The sequence below is a fragment of the Diaphorina citri genome, unplaced genomic scaffold (assembly GCF_000475195.1).
Source record: "Diaphorina citri unplaced genomic scaffold, Diaci psyllid genome assembly version 1.1 scaffold68, whole genome shotgun sequence".
NCBI lineage: Eukaryota > Metazoa > Arthropoda > Insecta > Hemiptera > Psyllidae > Diaphorina > Diaphorina citri.
The window spans coordinates 24,895-51,363 of record NW_007377505.1 but is presented as its reverse complement, the minus strand read 5'-3'; the positions used below and the strand labels follow the sequence as shown (position 1 = coordinate 51,363).

At 37.6% G+C, this 26,469-nt stretch overlaps 1 protein-coding gene across 1 annotated transcript in view; it reads right to left on the bottom strand.

Annotated features, from left to right (window-relative positions):
• Positions 1-26,469, bottom strand: part of LOC103519926 (protein PF14_0175) — a 33,725-nt gene that overhangs the window by 7,012 nt on the left and 244 nt on the right. The window contains exon 2 of the mRNA XM_008485017.3: positions 15,321-19,112. Coding sequence (XP_008483239.2) covers positions 15,321-19,112 — 3,792 coding nt within the window. The remainder of the gene's footprint in view (positions 1-15,320; positions 19,113-26,469) is intronic.

Genomic DNA, 26,469 nt, shown 5'->3' with positions numbered 1-26,469 from the left:
ACAAAAGGAAAATATCAGGAAGTTCTGGAGACCTCTCTATAAAAGTGCTCGTGGTCCGTCACTGTCAGTTGGAAATCCCTCATTTGTGAAGAAATCTACTACTGGCAAGCTGGTTAATAAAAACATTTCTATTCTTATGGTGATCACTTTGATCAGGATGCATTTAATGCATACAATATTTTGAACCTTTTTATTAGGGACTGATAACGTGTCTCGTATCCCAGTGTGACATCTACATATAGGTGCGTCCTTATAATGCACCAAACAATCAACAATGCTCCTTTCTTATCTGAGGATTATAACACCTGAGACTTCTAACACATTCAAATGTTTAGGGTCTCCTGACAGACTTTCTTAGTACCAACACATTCACATGTTAAGGGTATTATGACGGGTTCGATTCCCGCTTGGGGCGAATTTTATCCCAAAAAGATAAGGTCCGTTCTTGGAACGGCTGGATTTCTTCTAAAAAACCTAACTCTAAAAATGGAAGGGTCCTTTTTTTTTTTTTTTTTTTTTTTACAAAAACACCAAAAAAGTACATACTAGTAGTCGTATTTTATGCTATATCTCCGGGGTTCCTTCAAGAGCCTGGAGATGGGGCAAATTGGAACCGATGGACCCCCCTGTGGACGGCCCTGATCTCGTGTTATCTTTGTTGATTGGTTTTGTACTCTTAATTTCATTAGCTTTAATATAAAATGTCATCTATCTATGTACTTAAGTACCTATCTCTATGTATACTGGTATCATATGTATGTATGTATGTACTTTTAGTATTATTTTTTCTTCTATTGTAATCCATCCGTTTACCAATTTTGCAATATTTTCTTTAATTCAAATCAGACTGAATCAGACTTGAGGTATTTGTAGGTGCAATAGTATGTTACATATTTCATTCACTAATCCTCGGATCTAAAGACTCGTGTTAATCTGTTTGTCTACGGTTCTTGAAAATCCTGCCTACGGGCCTGGTATGATGTAAGAACAGCACTTTAATTAATATCGAATTAAATATAATATGATGTAAGTAGGTACACAGTTAATTAATAGCGAAAAAAATAAATAACAAATTAATATCGAGTAAATAATTTATATCTATCTGAATAATTATGCATGTGTTTGTGTACCTCCCATTTTAATACCCCTTATGCAAACAAATATCCGAGTATTTTTATTATTATTCAAGAGAGAAAGAGAGAACTGTCTGTTCTCTGAGCAAACACAAATTGCATACCGGCGTATAATGTAGGTAGATATCCGATACCCATAAGTAATTGATTTTTATGTTATTTTTGAAAGAAAAAAATTCACATCTTTTCACATTATTCATTATTTTTTATATTCTTCTTTTAGTTTGAAATTTTAATTGAAAATTTTGCAACCTTGAGCTATTTGCTGAAGAGAACATGGAAAATTGATGTTAACCCATACAGAACGTGTTTTCTAATTCGAAAAATATTGGTATACCTTTGATTTCCTAGTCCTACCTCTCAGTCTCCCAGATATATTCATGTAATATTTAGTTTACTCCCAGAAAAGGTATAAATGTAGAAAGAAATAGGTGGTAAGCTATCAACAGGTGAACTGAGAAACGAAAAAGACACATGAGAAAATTTCTTGTCAAAAGGAATAATGAAAATATTTCAAAATTCCAAAACTAGCATTCTTTTTCTACATTAGCTGAAAATTTTGCTACGCCCTTTTCAAATCCCCTTGGTTGTGAAAGGGTCACTTAGTACTGAAAGGAATTCCATAGAGTCTAGGTACTTTGAATTAAAAACTTCATTGTTGAGATTTTCAATTAAATAAGCTCCCACTATAGATTTTATTTTTGTTTGTTTTCTTAAGTTAATTGAATTCTGAAAATTGTTGAGAGTCATATTATTTGAATCTGTGTTATTTTTTGCCTTGATTAAATTGTGTTGGAAGGAATCTGGAAGATACATCTTTTTTCTATTACATAAGATCTGATAATGTGTGAATTGATAGTCAGTCCTTATTAAAGTAACCTTGATGTCAATGAGTATAATATAGAAAATGAATTGTTGGTAAGTATCGAAGTAGGTGCACGCTTGCTGAGTTTGAAAAAAAAATGTACTTTGTGTTTAACCATCTCATCTCTTCAATATGAGAGAAGATAAAAACTAAAAGGTATCATCAGTTTCTTTTTCTGAAGAATAACTTTACGACTTGAAACCTGATTGCCATAGCGCTGTAATGGGTTCGAATCAAAGTAAATAAAGCTATCTATATGGAAATGTATAATCCTGTAATAATGCCACGATATACGGCCGGTGAATCTTATAGATGTGTAGATACAATATCTTCAATGCGAAGCGGAAACCCAGGGTATTACAGAAGATGAGTAGGTACCTATATCAAATTTAAAGTGGCATCAAAATCATCTTCATCTTAGGATGTCAGACTGTAATGTCAAATCTATCATCAGGACATCTTTATTCCCCCATTAATATAGCTTGCGGTTTGAAAGTATTAAAACAAATAACTAGGGTACTCTTATCTGTTCACTCGATTGGAAGAAGGTTGGCTTCGGGTTGAAACGACTTTTGTGTCATCAGGAGTCTGTGATAATGATAACTTGTGGTTTGGTAACTGCTAACAGCTTGTAGGTGTGTAGACTGTAGAGCGATAATGCTGAGGCCCATTTCTATAAAAGTATTGAGAACGTTGGGCTTCTCCCTGCTTGTACTGCAAAAATTGTCCAATTACGTGAGAAGTGCATATACATATTTGAAGAAGTAAATTGCTGATTTCTAGATTCCTTCTTAATCTTAACACCCCTTTTATCTATCTATTAAAAATAGGCGCATACTCAGTATAATTTAACAGTGAAACACCTTGATCTAAGCTTCTAAGCTGACAGTCTAATGGTCCGTTTCACCAATATTTTTTTTTTCAGCCTCTAGAAGGTCTGTTAAGCTAACAGCCTGGTTAAGTTAAATTTGATTTGTATAGACTTAACAGGACTGTTAAGCTAACAGGCTTTTATGGGCTAAAAAGAAGGTTGGTGAAACCCATCCTAAATGAAGCACTACTGCTTTGACTTATACTCGTCCACATTTCTCTGTGATTCTGTTACAATGCAGACTAAAGGCTAGTATGCGCCTAGCTTATTCCCGTACCCACAAAATTTTTTTTTTTTTTTTTTAGCCTCTAGAAGGTCTGTTAAGCTAACAGGACTGTTAAGCTAACAGGCTTTTGTGGGCTAAAAAGAAGGTTGGTGAAACCCATCCTAAATAAAGCACTACTGCTTGGACTTATACTCGTCCAGATTTCTCTGTGATTCTGTTACAATGCAGACAAAAGGCTAGTATGTGCCTAGCTTAACTCTTTTACCATAAGTACCCTACATTTCGTCCCTACCCCCTATTTCTCTATGTCCCTATATTTCGATGTTGTTACCTGTTTGTATGTCCTTGTTGTATTTTGTATGTAGAATAGAATTAACATATTGTACTATGTACAATGTTTGTTGTAACGTTCCATGTATTACCAAGTCTCGTGTAAATACAAAGTTAAAATCTCAAATCCGATGAAAATTTTAAAACAAATACCGCCTTGTGATTTTTATTTTATTTTGCATCTTCTCTTTCAGTAATCTGTGAAGTCCGGATCAGAGGAATTGGACCAGCCGGGAAGGCCTCATCAGGAATGTATCTCCTTAGGAGATAAATTTGGGAAAAAAAAAAAAAAAAAAAAAAAAAAAAAAAAAAAAAAAAAAAAACTTCTTAAACGAAATAAAATAATAATAAAAAGGTCTTCTGATAGACTTGCTAAGTCCTGTGTTCGATTCCCGGCTGAATAGAAAGTTATTCGGGTCTGTATTTGAATACGGGAAGCACTCAGCCTTATGAGGACAATGGAGTAGCTCCTTTGAATCAGTAGCGACCAGTGGCGGCATAACCTTTGACTTAGAGGCATAATTAGACACGATTCTGATGTTGGTACAGTTTAAACTACAGAGGAAGACACCTGATGTTCACGAATTACCCTGCAATCGAATTAACATTACCTATAGGTACATATGTTTAAATATATGAAAAAAGAACTTCATAGAAAGAGCAAAGGAGCATAATAAAGTGCTCAATGATGTATGAAAATGAAAGAAAAATATTGTAATAGCCCAACATAGGAGTTAAAAAAGGTTATCATAGATGAGAAAACTATTTGAGATCCTTTTTTCCTCGGAGAGATCCCTACTTTTTCCTCAGAGGGAAAAGTTTTTGGAGAAAAAAGAGTAAAGTGGAAAACTTTATAGCGAGAAAGCAATGGACCATGACAAATAGGTAATAATATACCTCATATTGAGATAAGGTGAGGGATAAAGGATAAATATTGGGAGAAGGGAGGTGAGAGATAAAGGATAAATAGGTGACTGAAGAAATGACCAAAAAGTTCGTATGAAATCTGAGCTGAACAAGAAAGAAATCAGGAAAAGAGATGAAAAATAGAAAGAAATTATACGTAGAGAATAGAAACTTGGAGAAAATGTCACATCCACCATCTACCAGACAGTGCATATCTTGATAATGTAAAAATTGGTGGAGATGTCATATTTACCATCAAGAAAAAATTGCGACACTATTCAATCTTGTGTGCATTTGAGGTAAAAATAACATGGCATTTCTTTTCTCAGCCTGTGTTTCTAAGTAACCATTTAGTGTGCACGCTGTGCAGAATATAGGTAACTTGAAAATGCCTACTTTTTCACAGTAAAAAGATACTTTATGGTGAATAATACACGAATCTGGAATTCCTAGGGGTCCCTATCCGGTAAATTTTCTTCCTGTCTCACCCTGTAACTTTTAGATTAAAAGAGAAATACAAAACGAGAAGAAATAAATTGAAGGTGACATAAAAAAGACATCAGATAACAAGAAGATGGAGATCTCAGGTAACAAACTAGAGGTGGGGGTACCTCGAAATGTTTCTCTTTTTTTCTTCCTTTCCTTTATTCCTCCTTTCTAGGTTTTATTCGCTCTTAAAAATGCCTCCATCCTGAATGACAAATTCTTCAGAATTATCCAGAAACCAACAGGAAAAAGATTTAATTAAGTTCCAAATCCCAAAAGCTCGCCAGTAATTCGTCAAGTTTTGAGGAAATTTGAGACTCCCCTCCAAAGAAAGGAAAATGAAGAGGCACTTTGGGTCTGTCTGGCTCTCTGGATTGCCTGGTCAATAGGTCTGATGGTCGGAACACAAAGCTCAAATTAATATTGGACTCTCTATCCTATCCTCCTCTCTTCAATTTCGGAAGAATAAGACCTCCATTTGTTACAGTTCCCTCTATCAAATTTCCTAAACGAAATAAAATAATAATAAAAAGGTCTTCTGATAGACTTACTAAGCCGTCCCGGGTTCTATTCCCAGCAGAGAATTTGGGTTTAGTTGAATTAAAGGGCGCACTCAGCCTCATGAGGACAATGGAGTTCTTTGAATCAGTAGCGACCAGTGGCGGCATAACCTTTGACTTACGGTCATTGTAGACACGGTTCTGATGTTGCTGCTGTTCAAACTGCGGATGAAGACACCTGATGCCCACTACCCTGCAATCGAATTAACATTACCTATAGGTACATATGTTTAAATATATGAAAAAATAACTTCATAGAAAGAGCAAAGGAGCATAATAATGTAATCAATGATGTGTGAAAATGAAAGAAAAATATTGTGATAGCCCAACAAAGGAGTAAAAAAAGGTTATAATAGATGAGAAAACTATTTGAGATCCTTTTTTCCTCAGAGAGATCCTTACTTTTTCCTCAGAGGGAAAAGTTTTTGGAGAAAAAAAAGAGCAAAGTGGAAAATCAAGCAAGTCAAGATACTTGGAATGATAGCAACACTGCAAAACTTGAGCTTGAGCATTGCTAAAACCAAGAAGGAGGAGAAGAAAAAGAAGAAGAAGGAAAAGAAAAGACAGCTGCTATTAAGGAATACCTACTACCCATGGGTACAGGTACACATCGATCTACAACTCATTTGCGTTATTTAATTTTTATTCAAATTTGAGTGTGAGAATTCACCCGGATAAAACCGGTCACTTGGTGTTAACAGTGCCAACTTTTGCGTATTTGGTACTAGTATTCTCGTATATGGAAGACTTTTTCCTTCTCCTCCTGAAGAATAAATAAATTGGAAAGAAATTCAATTTTATTGGGGGCGGGCAAGAAAGACTTTGCTATGTAGCTGTTGACTGTCGGTAATGTTAATAGGAAACTATACATAGGTATTAAGGAAATATTCTACTGTACGAAAAAATGCCTACAAGTAGACTCGCTATCTCACTTCTGATTACTCTGGCACACCCGTCCTCTAAACTTTGGTAATTCTCCAGCCAAAAATTTTATTTGTATCTTTGACACATCCACTACCAAAAATTCTCCCACGTACCCATTACTGTGATTACTGCCACATCCACTAACGAAAATCCTTGCTCCTATGTCTGTCACATCCACCAAGTTCATAAATTTTTACACTTCCATGTACCTACGTCACGGGTTAGGGTGATCACCTCAGATTACAACTTTATAGGGAGAAAGCAATGGACCATGACAAATAGGTAATAATATACCTCATATTGAGATAAGGTGAGAGATAAAGGATAAATATTGGGAGGAGGGAGGTGAGAGATAAAGCATAAATACTGAAGGAATGACCAAAAAGTTCGTATGAAATCTGAGCTGAACAAGAAAGAAATCAGGAAAAGAGATGAGAAATAAAAAGAAAAAATTATACGTAGAGAATAGAAACTTGGAGAAAATGTCACATCCACCATCTACCAGACAGTGCACATCTTGATAATGTAAAAATTGGTGGAGATGTCATATTTACCATCAAGAAAAAATTGCGACACTATTCAATCGTGTGTGCATTTGAGGGAAAACTAACATGGCATTTCTTTTCTCAGCCTGTGTTTCTAAGTAACCGTTTAGTGTGCAGAATATACTATTTGAAAAGGTCTACTTTTTCACAGTAAAAAGATACTTTATGGTGAATTTTTTAGCCCATGGTCTGTACGTATGTATGTACGTACGTATGTATGTATGTATGTATGTATGTGTGTACCCCTAGTAGAATAGAATAGAATATACCTTGTTTATCCTGCCCGAATAGGACTGAAAAGTCCCTTTACCCCAGCAGTCTAAACAAGGTCTCGTATATTTGATGGGTTAAAGAATAATACATACAACCAACAGTTCAGTAAAAAGACCTTGCTTAACTAGAAAAAAAGGGTAAATGTAAATTAATAGTGGTAGTGGGGAACGACAATGAAATAAGATACAACAGGTAAAGATAGGTAGTGGTAGAGACATTGTGAACGAATCTGGAATAATACACGAATCTGGAATTCCTAGGGGTCCCTATCCGGTAAATTTTCTTCCTGTCTCACCCTGTAACTTTTAGATTAAAAGAGAAATATAAAACGAGAAGAAATTGAAGGTGACATAAAAAAGACATCAGATAACAAGAAGATGGAGATCTCAGGTAACAAACTAGAGGTGGGGATACCTTGAAATGTTTCTCTTTTTTCTTCCTTTCCTTTATTCCTCCTTTCTAGGTTTTATTCGCATTTAAAAATGCCTCCATCCTGAATGAAAAATTCTCCAGAATTATCCAGAAACCACCAGGAGAAAGATTTAATTAAGTTCCAAATCCCAAAAACTCGCCAGTAATTCGTCAAGTTTTGAGGAAATTTGAGACTCCCCTCCAAAGAAAGGAAAATGAAGAGGCACTTTGGGTCTGTCTGGCTCTCTGGATTGCCTGGTCAATAGGTCTGATGGTCGGAACACAAAGCTCAAATTAATATTGGACTCGGCCAGCCTAGTTAGCTTAGTTGGTAGTGCGTCTGCCTTGTAAGCGCTAGGCCGTGGGTTCGATTCCCACCCGGGGCGGATTTTATCCTGATGGGATAATAGTCGTTCTCGGAACGGCTGGCTTTCTCCTATCCTGTCTTCCTTCTCTCTTCGATTTCGGGACGATAAGACCATAGCAGTTACAGTTCCCTCTGTCAAACCTCTGAAAAAAAAAAAAAAAATATTGGACTTAGTACTGTAGATAAATAATCAAAATTACTGAAGTATCTAAAAGCATTTGGAATTTTATTGAATTGAGTTTGGGCTCTCTCTCTTCTTCTTCTTCTTCTTCTTCTCCTTCTTCCTCTTCTTCTTTTTCTCCTTCTTCTTCTTCTCCTTCCTCTTCCACTTCTTCTTCCTCCTCCTCCTTAAAAGTGGGAGATTAAATTTCGTTTCTTTTTCCTTTAAAACCTAAAAAAAAAAAAAAAAAAAAAAAAAATCGATTGAACGGGTAGAAAAAATATGCGGTATATGGGTAGTACATTGTACATAGGCAGTACATGGGCTGTAAAGAACATTCCCATATTTTTGCAAATCTATCACGCCATGCATGTACCTACACTTCCGTTCTGACATTCATAGGGCTTCCAAATCCAATCTGCGTTCATTCCAAGAAAAACATCTCTACGCTTTGCATTCTACCTAGTTGTTTAAGCTCTAGTGAATAAGTGATACATAGGTAAAGGTCTTGAAGACCCAGGAACAAATCAGATAACTTAGGTACATTCCCTTGTGGTTTTGTTTGTGCCAAATTTCAACTAAATTGGACTAACCAAGTAAGCATACGTATCTATAGGACATTCCCTTGTGGTTTTGTTTGTGCCAAATTTCAACTAAATTGGACTAACCAAGTAAGCATACGTATCTATAGGTTTTTTTTTTTTTTAGAGGTTTGTCATTTAGTGTTTGACCTCTGAATAAAATTTGGGGTAAATGGGTGCCTCGGCTAGATCAAATGAAACTCGGTCTGGAAAATTCAGTTTTCGACCACTTTTCCCATAATCTGAAGCCGTATATTTGCAAAAACGGTGAATGATGTCTTCCAGGTGCTCCAAAGTTTACGTTTCATCACCATAAACTACTGATTTTACACATATCCTGAAAGAAAATCATCCAAAGGTGTCAAATCGTACGATTGTGAAGGGAAATTATGAGGGAAAATGAGTGGAATTATGTGTTCACAAAACAAGAAAAAAAATTAAACCAAATGTTTCGCTTCGTTCGAGCTATCCGAGGGGCATCCAAAGGTGTCAAATCGTACGATTGTGAAGGGAAATTATGAGGGAAAATGAGTGGAATTATGTGTTCACAAAACAAGAAAAAAAAAATTAAACCAAATGTTTCGCTTCGTTCGAGCTATCCGAGGGACCGGTATGCCCGAACTTAGTATTCAAACACTAAATGGCATACAATTACCTTTCCAATAAACAAAACATCATGACTACACTTCAAATAGCATGTCTTTTATAGCAGTTTGAAAAAACAAACCTCTTAAAAAACACCCTATATAAGGTAAACTTTAGATATGTTCAAAAGTTCTTTCTCTATCATTCCTGGTTTTTCCACCTGTTCCCACATAGTCAACAATTACCTTTCCAATAAACAAAACATCATGACTACACTTCAAATAGCATGTCTTTTATAGCAGTTTGAAAAAACAAACCTCTTAAAAACACCCTATATAAGGTAAACTTTAGATATGTTCAAAAGTTCTTTCTCTATCATTCCTGGTTTTTCCACCTGTCCCCACATAGCGACGGCCGTCGATCGCTGTGAATCGACGCTACAAGTTATTTTTATCAATCCATTGGTATTATTTATTAATCCATGTTTGTTGACTAATTTTATCTTCATTCTTAATAAGGTACTTTTTTCGATCCGTACTATACAATCTATACTCTCCAAATAACCTTCTCATTCCGATCTAACCTCGTCTAACCTTGGTATATCTTGGTTCGGTACTACTTGGTTTGGTAGATACTTTATTGTGAACAACTTGTATGGCATTCGGTATCGAAGTTAGCGTAGTACCGACCATAGTTGGACACATGAGGCGTGCGGGGTGTGACGCGGAAGTTATGCGTAGCGTCGGGATGGAATATGACTTGGCGGACCACCGTAATACTACGGGTGAAGACGACGAATTCGACTTACTGTTGGGTAACGACCACTACAGTAGGTTTATGTTGGGTGAAAAGGTTCGCATAATGGACAGTCTGTATTTGTTGAATTCGGTTTTCGGTTACATACTTAGTGGTAAATTGGTGTTTACACACAACGTGAGCAATGAAATACAGACTGACGCTTCGTTATTTATCCAAGTAGACGAGCCTATTCAACACTTACAAGATTTACGTAGATTTCGGGATCTAGACACGATTGCTAAATGCGTCGAAATGCTTCGTGTAATATACACACTGGCGTGCTCAGGCCGGAACTTGGCCTGGCGCACTGCCGTGCGCCTAGATACATAATAAGGCTTAACAATCTATACAATACAGGGACAACCGATATTATGTACAGTTTCCTTGGAAAGACGACGCACGAGACGTACAAACAAACTTTGGTTTAGCTTTTGGTCGACTAAGTTCTTTGGTTAAAGACTGATGGTATTCTCGACACTTGTAAGAAAACGTTTGACGAGCAGTTGAGGTATATTAGAACCCGTGTATATTAGAAATGGTATATTAGAACCCGTGGACAGGTATATTAGAAATTATTGAGGTATATTAGAAATGGTATATTAGAACCCGTAAACAGTAAACCTACGGATAACTGTCATTACTTACCATTTCGTACGGTTGTTAAAGCTGACAGCCAGACGACCAAAGTCCGTTTTGTCATGGACGCTTCTGCCAAGCAGATCAAAGACTCCGGTAGAGAGCGCCTCCTGCGCACCGGTGTCAGGTCACGACATTGGTTGGAACTTTTGGAAGACCCTTCGGAACAAAGGTCCAGATTGGAGGAACTAGAGGAGCTGCAACATTTGCCGAATCCGTTGGAAGGTTTGGTTTGAACTGGTGTTGGTGATAAGTATTGGTATTGGTAAAGGTAGGGCCATCGGCTTTAATAAACGCCCTTGGTCACTGCGACCTGGTTAGATCTTTTGTGACATGGTATTATCCCGTGACATTTTACGTAGATAATTTGATTCAAATGATGAACGTGACGTAGTCGATTTCATCGAAAATTCGCTAGGCCATATCTTAACTCGTCCTGTTAGTTGGATTTTTCCCTTTGAAATTTCTCCCCTTTAGGCTTCGTACTTCGTTTTACCTGATAGGAATTTTTTATTCTTTTTTCTTTTTTTTAATTTTCTAGATTTTTTTGTTTGTGACTAGGAAGACTTTGTTTTAGGTATTTTGTTTAGCGGGCCGTAAATTTTTTGTACCTTTTCGTAAACATTGGATTTTTCCCTTTGAAATTTCTCCCCTTTAGGCTTCGTACTTCGTTTTACCTGATAGGAATTTTTTATTCTTTTTTCTTTTTTTTTTTAATTTTCTAGATTTTTTTGTTTGTGAATAGGAAGACTTTGTTTTAGGTATTTTGTTTAGCGGGCCGTAAATTTTTTGTACCTTTTCGTAAACATACTCGTATCTCGATGTATTTTCGTAACTTTCGTAGGCGTATCTTGATGTATTTTTGTAACTTTCGTAGGCGTATCTCGATGTATTTTTTTTTTTTCTCTCTCAAACGACCTCGATTATTTCACGTACGCCAGTTTTTAAATCGGTCCAGTTAGGCCAGTTTTAATTTTCAGTAATTCGGTCAGTCTTAAATCATCCAAAACCACGATTCCACGTTTTCAACTGCTCTCGTTTTTCGATAAAAACCTATATACAATGTAACAAAAATATACAAACAATTTACGTACGTTAAAAAACGTTTCTCTTCTTCTTCTTCTTTTTTTTAAAAAAAAAAAGAGGTTTGACAGAGGGAATTGTAACTGCTAAGGTCTTATCGTCCGTGGTCCCTGAAAGAAGAGATGCTGATGATGCGTTCGCGGATGACCACTTCCAAGAAATCTACTTACCGGATCGTACGTCTGCTTGTATGGTAGAAGCTTGTCACCTGCGTTTGCTTCCGTCCCACCGTCATCCAGCGTCTTGGCACCTGCAGCTGTGATGTTCGTCCGTCTTACATTGTCGATTCGTTCCCCGTAGAGGACCATCATTGTCCACATCAACCTGTTGTGTCGCCCCCTGACGCTAACATTCGTGAGTCTAGAGTTCCGGATATGCAGAAGCAGCCACCGCCACACGTGTCTACTACCTCCCAGGTCATACCCGAATCCAATAATTATCTAGGACTAGGGCTAGGATCTCGTAGCGTAGGAAACTTACCTAAGATAAATTTGAAAACTTTTTCTGGTAACCTGGCTGATTTTCAGGAATTCTGGGATACATTTCATTATCTTCTTCATAACAGACCTGATCTTAGAAACGTTCAAAAGCTAACCTACCTCAAATCGGTTCTTTGTGGAAAACCAGCCAAGTTACTGAGTTCTGTTCGTTTAACAGATGATAACTATTGTGTAGCCATTCAAATCCTGAAAGCCCATTACGATATTCCTGGGCTAGTGGTTACGAAGTTGTACGATAACTTGATAGCTTTGAAACCTGCATCTGATAAGATTTCAGACATGCACTCGTTCTAGGTATTTAGAACTTGAGATACGGTTGAAATTGTTAGAAAATCAGAATTGCAATTTAGAACCCGAAGTTCTAAAGAATCATCTCTTCAAAATGTTGTCCTCTGATTTACAGCAGGAATTGGTAAAAGAGCATGGGGTTAAGATAACCGTGAAACATTGTTTGCGATCTCTTGAATAAAGAGGTAATTTTGCATCGAACTCTTGGTGCACTAAAAAATGACAATCCGTACGCGCATAGGGATGTAACTGTGCCTACGAGCAAATATCCGAGTCATAATGATTCTATGAACAGAGATAGGAAACCCGTCTCTACTTCCTCTTCTTTGGTTTCATATTCGAATAAAGTTGGTAACGTACCGCACGATGTCCCTTCACAGTGTGTATTCTGTGACAGTCCCGGTCACAAGACTTGGGAATGCGACAAGTACGTTACTTGTGAGGACAGACGGCAACGTATGTCTGGCCGCTGTTTTTCATGTATGGCCACAAATCATAGGTTTGGCGAATTGTGGAAGAAAACCTATTACCAATGTATTTATTGCAAGGTAAAGGGTCATCATAATTGTGCGATATGTCCAAAGCAGTTCACTTCTCAGACGGTTCGATCATATCGTTCAAAATCTGTGAATAATAATGGACGTTTTATCCGTTCCAAACAGTCTGGAGTTCCCAGTTCACTTCTCAGACGGTTCGATCATATCGTTCAAAATCTGTGAATAATAATGGACGTTTAATCCGTTCCAAACAGTCTGGAGTTCTAACTGTTTCGCTCGCTCAGAACCCATTTGTGATAACTCCAAGGTTTCACAAGGTGTTTCTAATCCAGTGAGCAATGAAACTAACCTATGTATGCACGGATACCAATGTCAAAACTAGAGTTTACCTCCAAACTGCTAGTATCTATGTGTTTAATAATCTTACCAAGGTTGGCTGTAAAATACGGGCCGTTCTTGATTGTGGGGCTACGGCCAGTTATGTGTCTCAAAAACTTTTCGACGCTCTCTCTTTATTTACTCTTATTTATCGAACGTATCTGCCACCATTTTTTCAAGATCCGCTGTCAACTTTCTAATCTTCTTACAAATAGTAGGTCCAACTGCCATGAAACAAGGTAATCCACACTCATCCTCCAGTAAAACCTAATTATATCCCTCACTGACTACTTCTTTATGAAGCTCGTTTAACTCGGAAAAAGTGTCTATTCGGAAAATCTGTTTGTGTGACCCTTGCCGCTTCCATTCGTTGAGGCTTTGCTCCAAATGTTGAGACACATGATGGCCAGGGTAGCCCTGGTGGCCATATCCTCAAAATATTTCAAATAATAAGATGTTTTTTTTCCCTTTAGGCTTTTTAACACTGATAAATGACAGGTCGTTCGCGCCGATTCCACACTGTGATTATATTTTAGTATACAGGTTCAGTTTTTTCAAATAGGATAACAGGGAGTCGACGCTCTCGACATCATCTGTCAGAGCAGGAGGTCTTGGGAGAGAGGCTCTGATATGGCGGTGGAGGGCGCAGGTGAGGATGTGTTGTACAGAGAGTATCTCGCCACACCTACAGGTAGACGGAGGGGCACGTTTGAATAGATGGCCATGTGTTGCCCGAGTGTGGCCGATTCTCATCCGGCATATCACGACCTTTTCATATCTGTTCTGCCTATCATAGGAAGGCCAGGGACCAATGATGGGCTTTATGGATTTCAGTTTATTAGAGTTGGAAATACTGGACCATGAATTTTGCCAAAGATCTTTTGTCAGTTTACAGATGAAAGGTTTGAAATCTTCTGGAGAGCAGAGTTTAAGAGGGGGGAGAGAAGCGGAGGGATTTCGCGCAGCTCTGTCAACAGCCTCATTTCCCTGGATGCCTGTATGAGAAGGGCACCACAGGAAAGCCAACTGTTTGCCACAACACAGAAGATCGGACCAACATGAGACACTATAGGGTTGGTGTTATAGGGGTCGGATAGGGCGAGTAGAGTGCTTTTGGAGTCAAATTATGACGAATTTTTCCTTCGGGAGGAATTTCAAGTGTTTGAGAGTTGACATTGTTTAGAACAAAGGAAGATATTGAAGTTTTGTCAATTATGTAGGCATAACTGGTGTTATTGGCTGTCTTAGAGCCATCAGTAAAGCACAAGGTAAAATCTTGGTATTTCGATTGGACAAGCTCCTGCTGCTACAACCACTGCAGCACCAGAAGCACTAATTAACACGATCGTTTGTGTTTCCATGTCTTCTTTTCCTTACTTTTTCGACCTATTTTTATCTCGTTCGTACCGTGTTGGGCACTGCAAGTTTTATTTTATTTGTATTAATTAAAGAAATAAAATAAAATAAAACTGTCGGAGCATTTATCCAAACTTTAATACAGAAGTTACGAAATTTAGGATTTTGGATACCAGGGCTACCCTAATCTTACCAAGGTTGGCTGTAAAATACGGGCCGTTCTTGATTGTGGGACTACGGCCAGTTATGTGTCTCAAAAACTTTTCGACATATTAGGTTTGAAAACGAAATATTCTAAAAATGTCAATGTTTACACCTTCGTAGAAAAGGAGCCTAAAAAGATGCTAGTAAGAGGCGCGACTATTCATCTACACGACAAATGGGGTACAACGTATGAGATTGAAGTTAGCGTAGTACCGACCATAGTTGGACACATGAGGCGTGCGGGGTGTGACGCGGAAGTTATGCGTAGCGTCGGGATGGAATATGGACGAACTTTTTTCTTAAATTTTCAACTTCAGAACTAATGTTCAGTTCTTCGTTGGGCTCTTTGAGCAATTGGTCATTGTTATTCCTAACAATGTTGTCAACTTTCTTATTTGCATTCGAGTTTTTATTGATATAATTTATTAGGGATCTGTCTCTGTTCTTTTGCCTTTCCATATCTTCAGGAGATGGTGTACATAGCCATCTGTCTTTGAGTTTTTCAAAATCACTTTCTAATATTGGACATTTATTGCTTTGATAATCAGGTGAAGTTGTTTCTGATCTTACAATGTTAGAATGACCATTGACTCTGAGGAAATCGTGTACTATGGGGTCGGATTCATTCGCATGATAATCTCGCATAAACAGATTTCCAGATAAAGATCTCATAGCTCGTTTTTTCCGCTTTTGAAATCTTTCTGTGTCATTCAAGTTTGACAAGTATTTATCTTTCTCGGATAAAGGTGAAGAAATTCCATCTCGGTCAGATCTAAAGGCCGGTATTAGATTAAAGTTCATTAACGTATTGCAATATTTGTTGTAATCTTTTCTCAAGTTTCTATAAGCCAGATCATCCATGACCACATCTGGTGTCTTGGAGTTATGGAACGTACTTCTGTATTTTTCGTTATCTGGTGTAATATGCAAGTAATCTGTACTAGAGGAATTTACGACTGGTCTTACAGGAATACCAAACGGTTGTGGTTCATGTACTTTGAGCAAATTGTTGACATACTTGGTACTTCTGTAGACAACATCATCACGAGTAACATCTGGTTCAGCATCAACAAGTGCTACAGGAGAAGCTGATGTATCTTCAAAGAATGGAGGTGGAGATAAAGTAGGAGATGTAAGGAGGTAACTGCCTGTTTCCGAATTATTTTGATTGACTGTATTGTCTTTTTGTTGATATCTATATTTTCTAAGTGCCATGTCGTCATTTATTTTGTTAGGTATAGCAATTCTTCTTGCAGACGCTTTTTTGTTTGGGTTATTGGAATTCCCCAAAATACGATTGATTTCTTCTACTTCTGGAGTATCTCTGTATTGATCTTTGTTCATTTGATAACATATGGGTAAATCTCTTCTTTCAGCCCTGTCTAAGAGGTCTTCGTCATTTAGATTTAGACTTTCGTATATTTGCTCAAGTTCTGTTAGCGCGTCATCAAGGTTACTTGCTGATCCTATGAAATTCTTTCCTTCCCTCGTGATTCTCAGACCATTTTCATTGAGCTTTCTACTTTTAGTGTTACTATTTTCCTTACTTTTTACACCGTTATTGGAGGTGTTTGTATTGTTTGTCCTATCTGAATCAAGTTCATTTTCAGATTTTTCCAAAACAATAGAAAGAGGTCGGACAGTTTCTTTTATTTCTAAACTTTGGCGACCTTTCATTGGTCTTTTTATCGCAGAAACTTTGCCTTTATGAGGATTGTAATTTGACCCTTCCTGTACTGGAATTCCAATTTCATTCATTCTACTAATATTCTCATCATAAGGTAAGGTTTCATTGGATCTTGTTAACCTCTGATTTTGCAATAGGATTTGTGAATTGGGAAAATTCTGATCTACAAAAGACCTTTTATAACATTGAATATTAGTGGGAGAAATAGATGATGAACGCTTGGATTGTTGACTAGTATTCTGGTGAGCTCTAATGTTTGATGTGTTTTCATAGAGCTGTTCCCCAGTATGATATCCATTTTGATTAGGTGACACTTTAGGACTAGCACTTATGATTTTGGAAGTAGCTGAGTAGAACTGTACATTTGTATTTTCCATGTTGGGACCATATTGGTTTGGTTCATTTAACCTGTCATTATTAGTATACCGACTATCAGGAGAAAAGCCATCACTTCCTATTTGAGAATTGTCTTTATGATGAAAGTATGTTTGGTTGGGTTGGTTTCGAATAGGGGTTTGTTGGATTAATTCTTCCGCTGGCACTGGTTTTACATTGTATTGAGACATTTCATTTCTGATAAAGTTCTCCGACGGGTTTGAAGTGTATATTACATGATTAGGATATGCTTGTTTGATGAGATACGCCCTTTCACCGGTGTAAGCTTCATTGTATGGTGTCCTGGAAATGCCATCATTTTGGTATAAGTTACTGGAGTCGGTGTTATAATCATATGGATGGTGTGAAGAGTATCTCTTCTGGTTACTTTGTACTATACTGTTTGGAGCTTCATAAATTGCTATGGTCTTCCTGTTTGGGTTTCTTGGCGGTGGGCAAGGTGGAATTTTTCTTGGCCCACTTCCGTGATGTTGATTAATGTTGTCAAATGACATGCTTTTGACATCTCTGGTACTGACTGGCCTCGAAGCATTATTGTTTATGTTGCTTTCATAGGATACACTTTTGTATGGAATGCCATGAACTAGTCTCATATCAGTAGGAGGGAAGGTTGGATAGTTAGGGTTGGTAGCGTGACTCAATGTACTTGATGAAGACATTCGAGACAAGTTTGGATTTTGTTGTGGAGGATATGTAGAGTTCTGTGGATAACTTGAGGTACTGGATGATGATAATCTAGAACGAGGGACTACTGCATTCCTAGGTGGATTTGGTACGTTCACTGTCCTATTTAAACTACTTGATGATGACACTCTTGAGCTATTACCAACAGATTGAGGTATTGGATAGGTTGAGTTCATATTGTAATAAGGTTGATTTATTTTTTGGAAATTCGGATATCGCGGTGCATAGTTGTTTTTCGTTGTTGCATTCGGTGCCGCTATTGGTAATGAATTGGTTTGTTGGAGAACTTTATGCTTGTTTTTCGGACTCAGAGGTAGGACTAGTTTTTCCATCTCATGATCTCGGGAGAGTCGCTTGTAATATCTTTCATTTCTAGCTGCTCGTGTTCTCCTTGACAGAGAATTCGTATGAAGATTTTCATTTGAACTGTTCGTTTCAGTTCTCCGACGTAAAGATATGTTATCATCATCACTCAGATGTTTACGTGACCTTCGCGCTGATGGAGAACTGAGATTTCCATTGAGATGATCAAACATAGCACTGTTCTCATATGTTCTGGAAATATTATCGTCACTCCTGTAGTGCATTCTATTGTTGATTGATTGCAGTACTTCATTAGTACGATGAGGGGATTGAGAACTTCGGTTTCTCTTGTTAAATTCAAACCTAGCAACTTGACTATTAGGATCCATCATAGGGACATCTTTCCTCACACCTCTGCCACTGTTACTTCTTTTGACACTAGAATTTACGTCGTTTGATTTCTTATGGATAACTTCATTTGGAATTCTTCTTTGGGACATTTTCAGTCGCCTCAAATATTCCTGCTCGTTTGCAATACCTCTAAGAATATCATCCCTGGACACGTTACTATTGTGATGTGGTGACCACGGTTGTATATCCGTTGTGTTTATGTACAAATGCTCCTGACTCTGATGTGTATTATCAGCGCTGATGGTTTCTTGTTTTAACCTAGCATTAATCTGTCTAACTTGGTACGGACTAGTATGCGGTGATAGTTGCACTTTTCGTTCGGGACTTATAACTACATGGTCGAACTTCTCTGTTACATTCTTCACTCCTGTGGATTTCCGTTTTGATTTTCGCTTTGAGAAGAATCGATAGTGTTTGCTTTGGTCTTCGCTTTCGCTATCGGTGGAACTGCTTGACGTAACGTTTGCTTTCGTTGGTTTCTTCCGCTTGAACAGTTTGTTTATTAAACTCGTTTTCGGTTTCTTCGGCGTCTGCTGAGATGTTTTGTTGTTGTTGATTTCTGGTGAGCCGCCATTCTCCTTGTGACTCATGGTGTAAGTTGTCACCTCAAGTTCTGTCCTTGACTGATGAAGTCTTCTATTTGGATTGGCTGAAGAGTTCTTGACAGTCTGTGAACAAGAAACAAAAAGAAACAATATTAAAAAATGATTTCCATCATGTCATTGATCGAAAATAGTTGTACAAATTACTATTTATTAAACTAAATTAACATGTTGACATCATTTTGATTTATTTTTGATAATTTTGATCAAATGAAGAATTTTAGGAGTTCATTCAAGGATCTAGGTCACTAGCACTTTATCTGGAGGCTGGAGCCTCAGTCCTTCATTCGAATAAGGATAATTTTGATCAAATGAAGAATTTTAGGAGTTCATTCAAGGATCTAGGTCACTAGCACTTTATCTGGAGGCTGGAGCCTCAGTCCTACGTTCGAATAAGTACCTAAAGAAGAATATAAGAGTATGTATTTCTCTATTTCTTTTTTGTTTGCATAATTTTTTCACCTCTTCAATTCGAACGTTGATTTCAATATAAAGCAAGAATAAGATAAACAACATTCTGATGTTTTTATTTATAGAAAAAAGTGCGTTCAAACGCCGAAGATCTTCAACAAAACATTCAAATTCAACAGTTGTTTTTATTTATAGAAAAAAGTGCGTTCAAACGCCGAAGATATTCAACAAAACATTCAAATTCAACAGTTTTCTTCTTCTTCTTCTTCTTCTTCATCTTCTTTCTTTCTTTCTTTTTAGATATACTCGAAATATTTTTTTCAAATTTATTTACACTCTGAGTTCTTCAGCCTTCAACGCTGTTCGACACGGTTAGTTGGAGACTTTGATGAAAGAGGGACCTCACCCTGCTTTGGCCCCTTTTCGGTAAAACAGCTTTTCTAATGTGGAATGTTAAAATTTGCTGCAAAAGTAATTAAATGTAGACATCTAATATTCTAATAATAATATCGGTAAAACAGCTTTTCTAATGTGGAATGTTAAAATTTGCTGCAAAAGTAATTAAATGTAGACATCTAATATTCTAATAATAATAATAATAATGATGATAGACTCTTGAGTGAAAGGTAACCACCAGGCGAGTTCAACGCTGCACGCAGGAGGAGTTCTCTACCACCTAACCTAATCCCTGTAGCTGTAATAGTATGTCAAATTCTCAAATACGTATAACTGAGTATAAAATATCTGTTGATATTCCCATTATTCATCACGATCCTACAATAGTTGTTTGTAAATCTCTACCAATACTTTCCAATGGATCAAAAAAAGTTCAAAACATTTTTACAGTTTTACTTAAAAACAAATTTCGTCTTCAAGTAGGGCTCGAACCCTCTTGAAGACAACTCTTCATTTTAAATTTATCTTCATGTTGTCTCTGTTTGCCCGTTGTATGGATGAGGGGATTTCTATTCTTAATATACTCGTGGGTATTAATATTTAAGTGTTTAGAGAAATGAGTGGGAGTTCGTAGTTCATTACCAAGCCGATCAATCTGCCCATTTATCTGAGAGTTTGGTGTGTTTTTGACTAAAAAGATAGGATTATTTCAGATCCGGGAAATAGTAAAAAAAAGAGGTTTGATTTCTTAATATACTCGTGGGTATTAATATTTAAGTGTTTAGAGAAATGAGTGGGAGTTCGTAGTTCATTACCAAGCCGATCAATCTGCCTATTTATCTGAGAGTTTGGTGTGTTTTTGACTAAAGAGATAGGATTATTTCAGATCCGGGAAATAGTAAAAAAAAGAGGTTTGACAGAGGGAACTCTAACTGCTAAGGTCTTCTTCTCCCGAAAGGAAGAGAGAAGGAAGACAGGATAGGAGAAAGCCAGCCGTTCCGAGAACATCTATTTAGGATAAAGTTCACCCCGAGCGGGAAACGAACTCGCGATCTAGCGATCACAAGGCGAAGTGCCATAACGCTTAACAAAACCTTAATTCATAGTTTAAAGTGTTAGGTATTTCTTCCATGTCCAAATAAAAGCACATAAACCTAAATACTTAAAATACAAATGTGACCGCTGACCATCCGGACAAATAAGACTGTAGGTACCTACAGATAAGTTTTTATGGATTCATATATGCATATTTTGCATATCAAATAAATAAGTAATAAAAATAATAATTAGATATAATTTGTTTCAAAGAAAAACTCATCTCACCAAAAACAGCAACGTCATCGAAATCAGAAAATGAGTGCAGAAATTATTTATAACTTTTTTTTAATACTCGGGTTAATAAATACAAATTAATAAAATAAAACAGAAAGTAACAAGCAGGGTCCGTCCCTCCGGGGAGAAAATGTGAAAAAAAATCCCGCAAAAACCAGTTTTTTTGGTTTTTTGGCTTTATGGTTTTCTGGACAAAATTTGCACCACCATTTGATATATAGGTCGACCAGGTTTGGATAAGTCCTTCTATGGGGACAGACCGACACCGAAGCGAATACAATAGTCCGTCTACTATACCTTTTATTATTAGTAGGTTCTTCCTCTTCTTCTCTCTCATCATCTTCCTCCTATTCTTTTTCATCTTCATCGCCGTCTTCTACTCCTTCTTCTCCTCCTCCTCCTTCTTCTTCTTCTTCTTCTTCGTCTTCTTCTTGATCTTATTTGTCTTTTTCACCACCTTCTTCTCCATCTTCATCATTTTCTTGCTCCTCCTCGTCCTTTTCTTCTTTTTCGTCTTAGCCACCGTCTTCTTCTTGTTATTGATGTTCTTTTTCGTCTTCTTTTCCATCATTTTTTTTTCTACTGACCTTCTTCTTCTTCTTCTTCTTCTTCTTCTTCTTTTTTCACCACCTTCTTCTCCATCTTCATCATTTTCTTGCTCCTCCTCGTCCTTTTCTTCTTTTTCGTCTTAGCCACCGTCTTCTTCTTCTTGTTATTGATGTTCTTTTTCGTCTTCTTTTCCATCATTTTTTTTCTACTGACCTTCTTCTTCTTCTTTTTCATTTCGAAAATAGATTACGGGGGAGAGTACATTAAGCCCACGACTTTCGGGTGACGAATTTTGAGCGGAAAAAACAAATCGCAAAACGGCACGTAGTATCCGAAGTGAAACGCAAGAAGTTTGAGTCACGATAACCCTAAGGGCCTTCAGGCGTGAGTGAAGAATCTATTTGATGTGACGGAACGTAAACAACATCTTATACCGGGATAACCGGGACTTTCCGTGACAGTAACCGGGACTTTCCAAGACAATAAACGGGACATTCCAAGATGGTGGCCGAGACCTGATGGCGCCACTTTAGACACACATCTTTAAACGGGTTGTACTAATTTTAGAGTCATAAAACCACTCACTGAGAAGTTTAATGTTTTTAGTCAATGACCAGTGTTTTCTTGTTTGATAGTCATGGCGAGGTGTTAAGCTACATGGTTCTTGGTTATAATTTAGATGAGTGTGTAGCGAAGGCATTCGCTCACAGGGCTCAAAATGAAATCATATTGAGATATGACCCAGCCTGAGAGGAAAAAGCCAGTAGCACGCGGTTGCCCGGGTGATCACCCATCTGGATATAGCAAATTACCAACCACACGCAACGTTGCTTTAACCTCAGTGATCCATCGGGACTAGTAGGTACATTCAACGTGCTACAATCGACGGCACCACATATGTAGGTACATAGTACCTATATCTTGCCTCCAAATTGCCATCAAATATAGTTATAATTTAGATGAGTGTGTAGCGAAGGCATTCGCTCACAGGGCTCAAAATGAAATCATATTGAGATATGACCCAGCCTGAGAGGAGCATGCGGTTGCCCGGGTGATCACCCATCTGGATAGCAAATTACCAACCACGCGCAACGTTGCTTTAACCTCAGTGATCCATCGGGACTAGTAGGTACATTCAACGTGCTACAATCGACGGCACCACATGTGTAGGTACATAGTACCTATATCTTGCCTCCAAATTGCCATCAAATATAGGTTTTTTTTTTCGAATAAAGCGTTTTAACACTGGAATACCAGGTCGATTACGCCAATTTTAGGTTTATTTATTTCTACGATAATTCAAGCCATGTCCGACCAGCCTTAAGAATTTTATCTTCAGTATCTTGCTATGGCTAAGACTAGCCTATATGATGGCTTCATGGTTAGCAGTACTCGCCTCACAGTCCAGTGATCGGTGACCACAGGACTTCATGCATGTCCTGGCTATGGCTCGTAAAATATGAAAAACAACACGGTGCACCGAAAGCTGGAAGTCGACAGCGGATATTTGGCGATGGAATCGTTGTAAAAACGTTTGCCTATTCAGACAGCTATAGGATATATACAAAAAGACAGTATGACGATAAACGACAACCCCGGACATAACGTCCGCCACTCACGTTCAGACCGTCTGATTTCACACCAGATTTTTTTTTTCGAATAAAGGGTTTTAACACTGGAATACCAGGTCGATTACGCCAATTTTAGGTTTATTTATTTCTACGATAATTCAAGCCATGTCCGACCAGCCTTAAGAATTTTATCTTCAGTATCTTACTATGGCTAAGACTAGCCTATATGATGGCTTCATGGTTAGCAGTACTCGCCTCACAGTCCAGTGATCGGTGACCACAGGACTTCATGCATGTCCTGGCTATGGCTCGTAAAATATGAAAAACAACACGGTGCACCGAAAGCTGGAAGTCGACAGCGGATATTGGGCGATGGAATCGTTGTATAACCATTTGCCTATTCAGACAGCTAGGATACCTATACATATACAAAAAGACAGTATGACGATAAACGACAACCCCGTTATGTCCGCCACTAACGTTCAGACCATCTGACAGACTGCGGTCTCAAAGACCCAGATCTGTCATACCACCTTCACGTGTGCGGCTGAAAAAGCTTGAGACCTAGGATTGTCAGCCGGTCTAAGCGTGACTGGAGGATCGATTTTTTTGCAAAAAATCGATCGGTTTTTGAATCGATCTTTTGCCCTTGAATCGAGATCGATTAATCGAAATTTGAAGAGAGATCGAGACTTCGATCTTTTCTTTTTTTTTTAAGAGGAATAAAAAAATCCCCCGCCAAAAAAACCGATTTTCCCACCGAACACGTTCCCATCTGAAGATAGATGCATTTTTTAATATGAGCATTGTGAGCGCGCGAATATTCAAAACTCGCATCTCGCATTTCGTTTTCGCAAGCTAATTGATTCAATGAATCAATCAATCAATCGCAATTTGATTTTGTCTGTTGTGTCTTTTTCATGTTTTTGAGTTTTTCACACAAAAGTCACAAAACACCAAGTGCATGAAAGATCGAAGATCGATTTTCTTGAGATCGATTCTTTAGGTGAGATCGATCTGACGGATCGATTTTTAGCCTTCCGATTCGAATCGATTCAAAAAATCGATCTTTTACTCGAGATCGAACATCACTACTGGAGAGCATTAGAACGGGCATGTCTAAGAAAGTGTACCGTGTCTTAGAAAAGGTGAATCTGTCACATCCACTGATTAAAAAAAGGATTTTTCCCTTTAAAGGATCAATTCTGTTTACACCCTAGCTTATTACATGTAGAACCGAATATTTCGCGCAAGCGCAGAAACACGAAAACATCCAGAAGTTAATGAACAGTAGTCGAGCTTTCCGTCCTATTTGGAGAGGCTGAACAAATTGAGGAGCTGGGTGCAAAAAGGGAAATATTGATTTTTTGCCCTTTTTGAGTAAAACGGTTTTTTTATCTATTTGGAGAGGCTGAACAAATTGAGGAGCTGGGTGCAAAAAGGGAAATATTGATTTTTTGCCCTTTTTGAGTAAAACGGTTTTTTTTTTTTTAATAGAACGTGGTGCGCTCTATCTTCCAGCGTTTGAACTGCAGTGATAACCTTTTTTTTCGATGAGTTACAGCGTTTTTGGTAACAAACTTTTCAAGGATTTTGATGAAAAATCTCCTGGTAAAAAGACCTTTAATTTGATATATAGGTCGACCAGGTTTGGATAAGTCCTTCTATGGGGACAGACAGACTGACTGACGGACAGACCGACACCGAAGCGAATACAATAGTCCGTCTACTATACCTTTTATTATTAGTAGGTAATATTGATTTTAAATCATTACATGAAAGTAAAATCAAAAAGTCAAATCAAGAATGATAATAAACTGAATATTAAACAAATTAGGTAGGTACTTAGGTATTTTTTAACCACGATCGAATAAACTACGGGCTAAAAAATTCCCGGAGGGACGGACCCAGCTTGTATTAGTAGGTAATAATAAAGGAAGGACGGACTAAAAACTACTAGGTAGGTACCTCTCAGTACTTCCCTAGTTGCAATTCGTTATCTAATGATAAATAACACCTAACTAAGCTACTTGTGGCGGCGTTATCAGTGTGCCATTTTCGCCAACACTTTGAGTGCCACGTCAGTCATATTTGATACCACATAGTCCGAACCACATTTGATACCACAAAATGATACATTTTGATTTGCACACCTATCGTGTGATAACTCTGCTGATAAGGTGGATTGCAAACGCCAAGAATTTTGCTGAGGTGTTTTTTTTTACAGGCGATTAAATATTGAAGTTTTTTTTTTTTAAATTATTATTTTACCTGCATACTGCATAACTACTCGGTTTGTAAGCTGATATAACTGATAAGCATCACTAGGTATAATAATTATGACCTGTTTTTCATCACAGGTATACTCCCAATATAAATATTCTTATGACCTGTTTATTTCACGTCATATTTCGAAAACTTTAAAGTTAAAAATCTCAGTTTGATGATTTTCATTTATTGCCCTTTTTGCACCCAGCTCCTCAATTATATTCTGTAGATCTACAAGAGCCTTTTTTTGAAGCTGCAGACCCGAATGAGGCTGTAGAACCATAGGACATTGTAGATGCAAATGAAATAAAATTGTAGACCCGAGGGTGTGACATGCTACGGGCATAACACATCTCACATTGCGTGTTAACACGCTTTTAAGCAGCGTAACTTTCAGATCATCTATCCATGAGTATTGTAGCCATCATGGTAGCAATTGTAGCAGAAGTTAGCAAAAAGTAAAAGTGTGCGAATTGCGAAACATGTGTAGATTGTGTAGAGATTGGTGATATTGATCTGTGGGGAAATTTAATAACAGAGGACTCCACTATATCAACTATACATATCAACTAACTATAGGTATCCAATATGATGAGATCAACTGATAGACCACTAGAATTGGAAGAATTGCCACATGCGAAAATTTCTCCTGCAAAACCACAACCAAGAGGAAAAAAACAATGTAGGTACCTAAGTAGATATTGAATGTCACATTAAGTTTAGTAGTAGTGATAGTAATAAACTCTTGAGTAGTCTTGAGGTAACCACTAGGCGAGGTTAACACCGGAGGCATTCTCTACCACCTAACCACCTAAGGCAGTAGAATATACCTTGTTTATCCTGCTGGGATAGGACTGAAAAGTCCTTTTATCCCAGCAGTCTAACCAAGGTCTCAT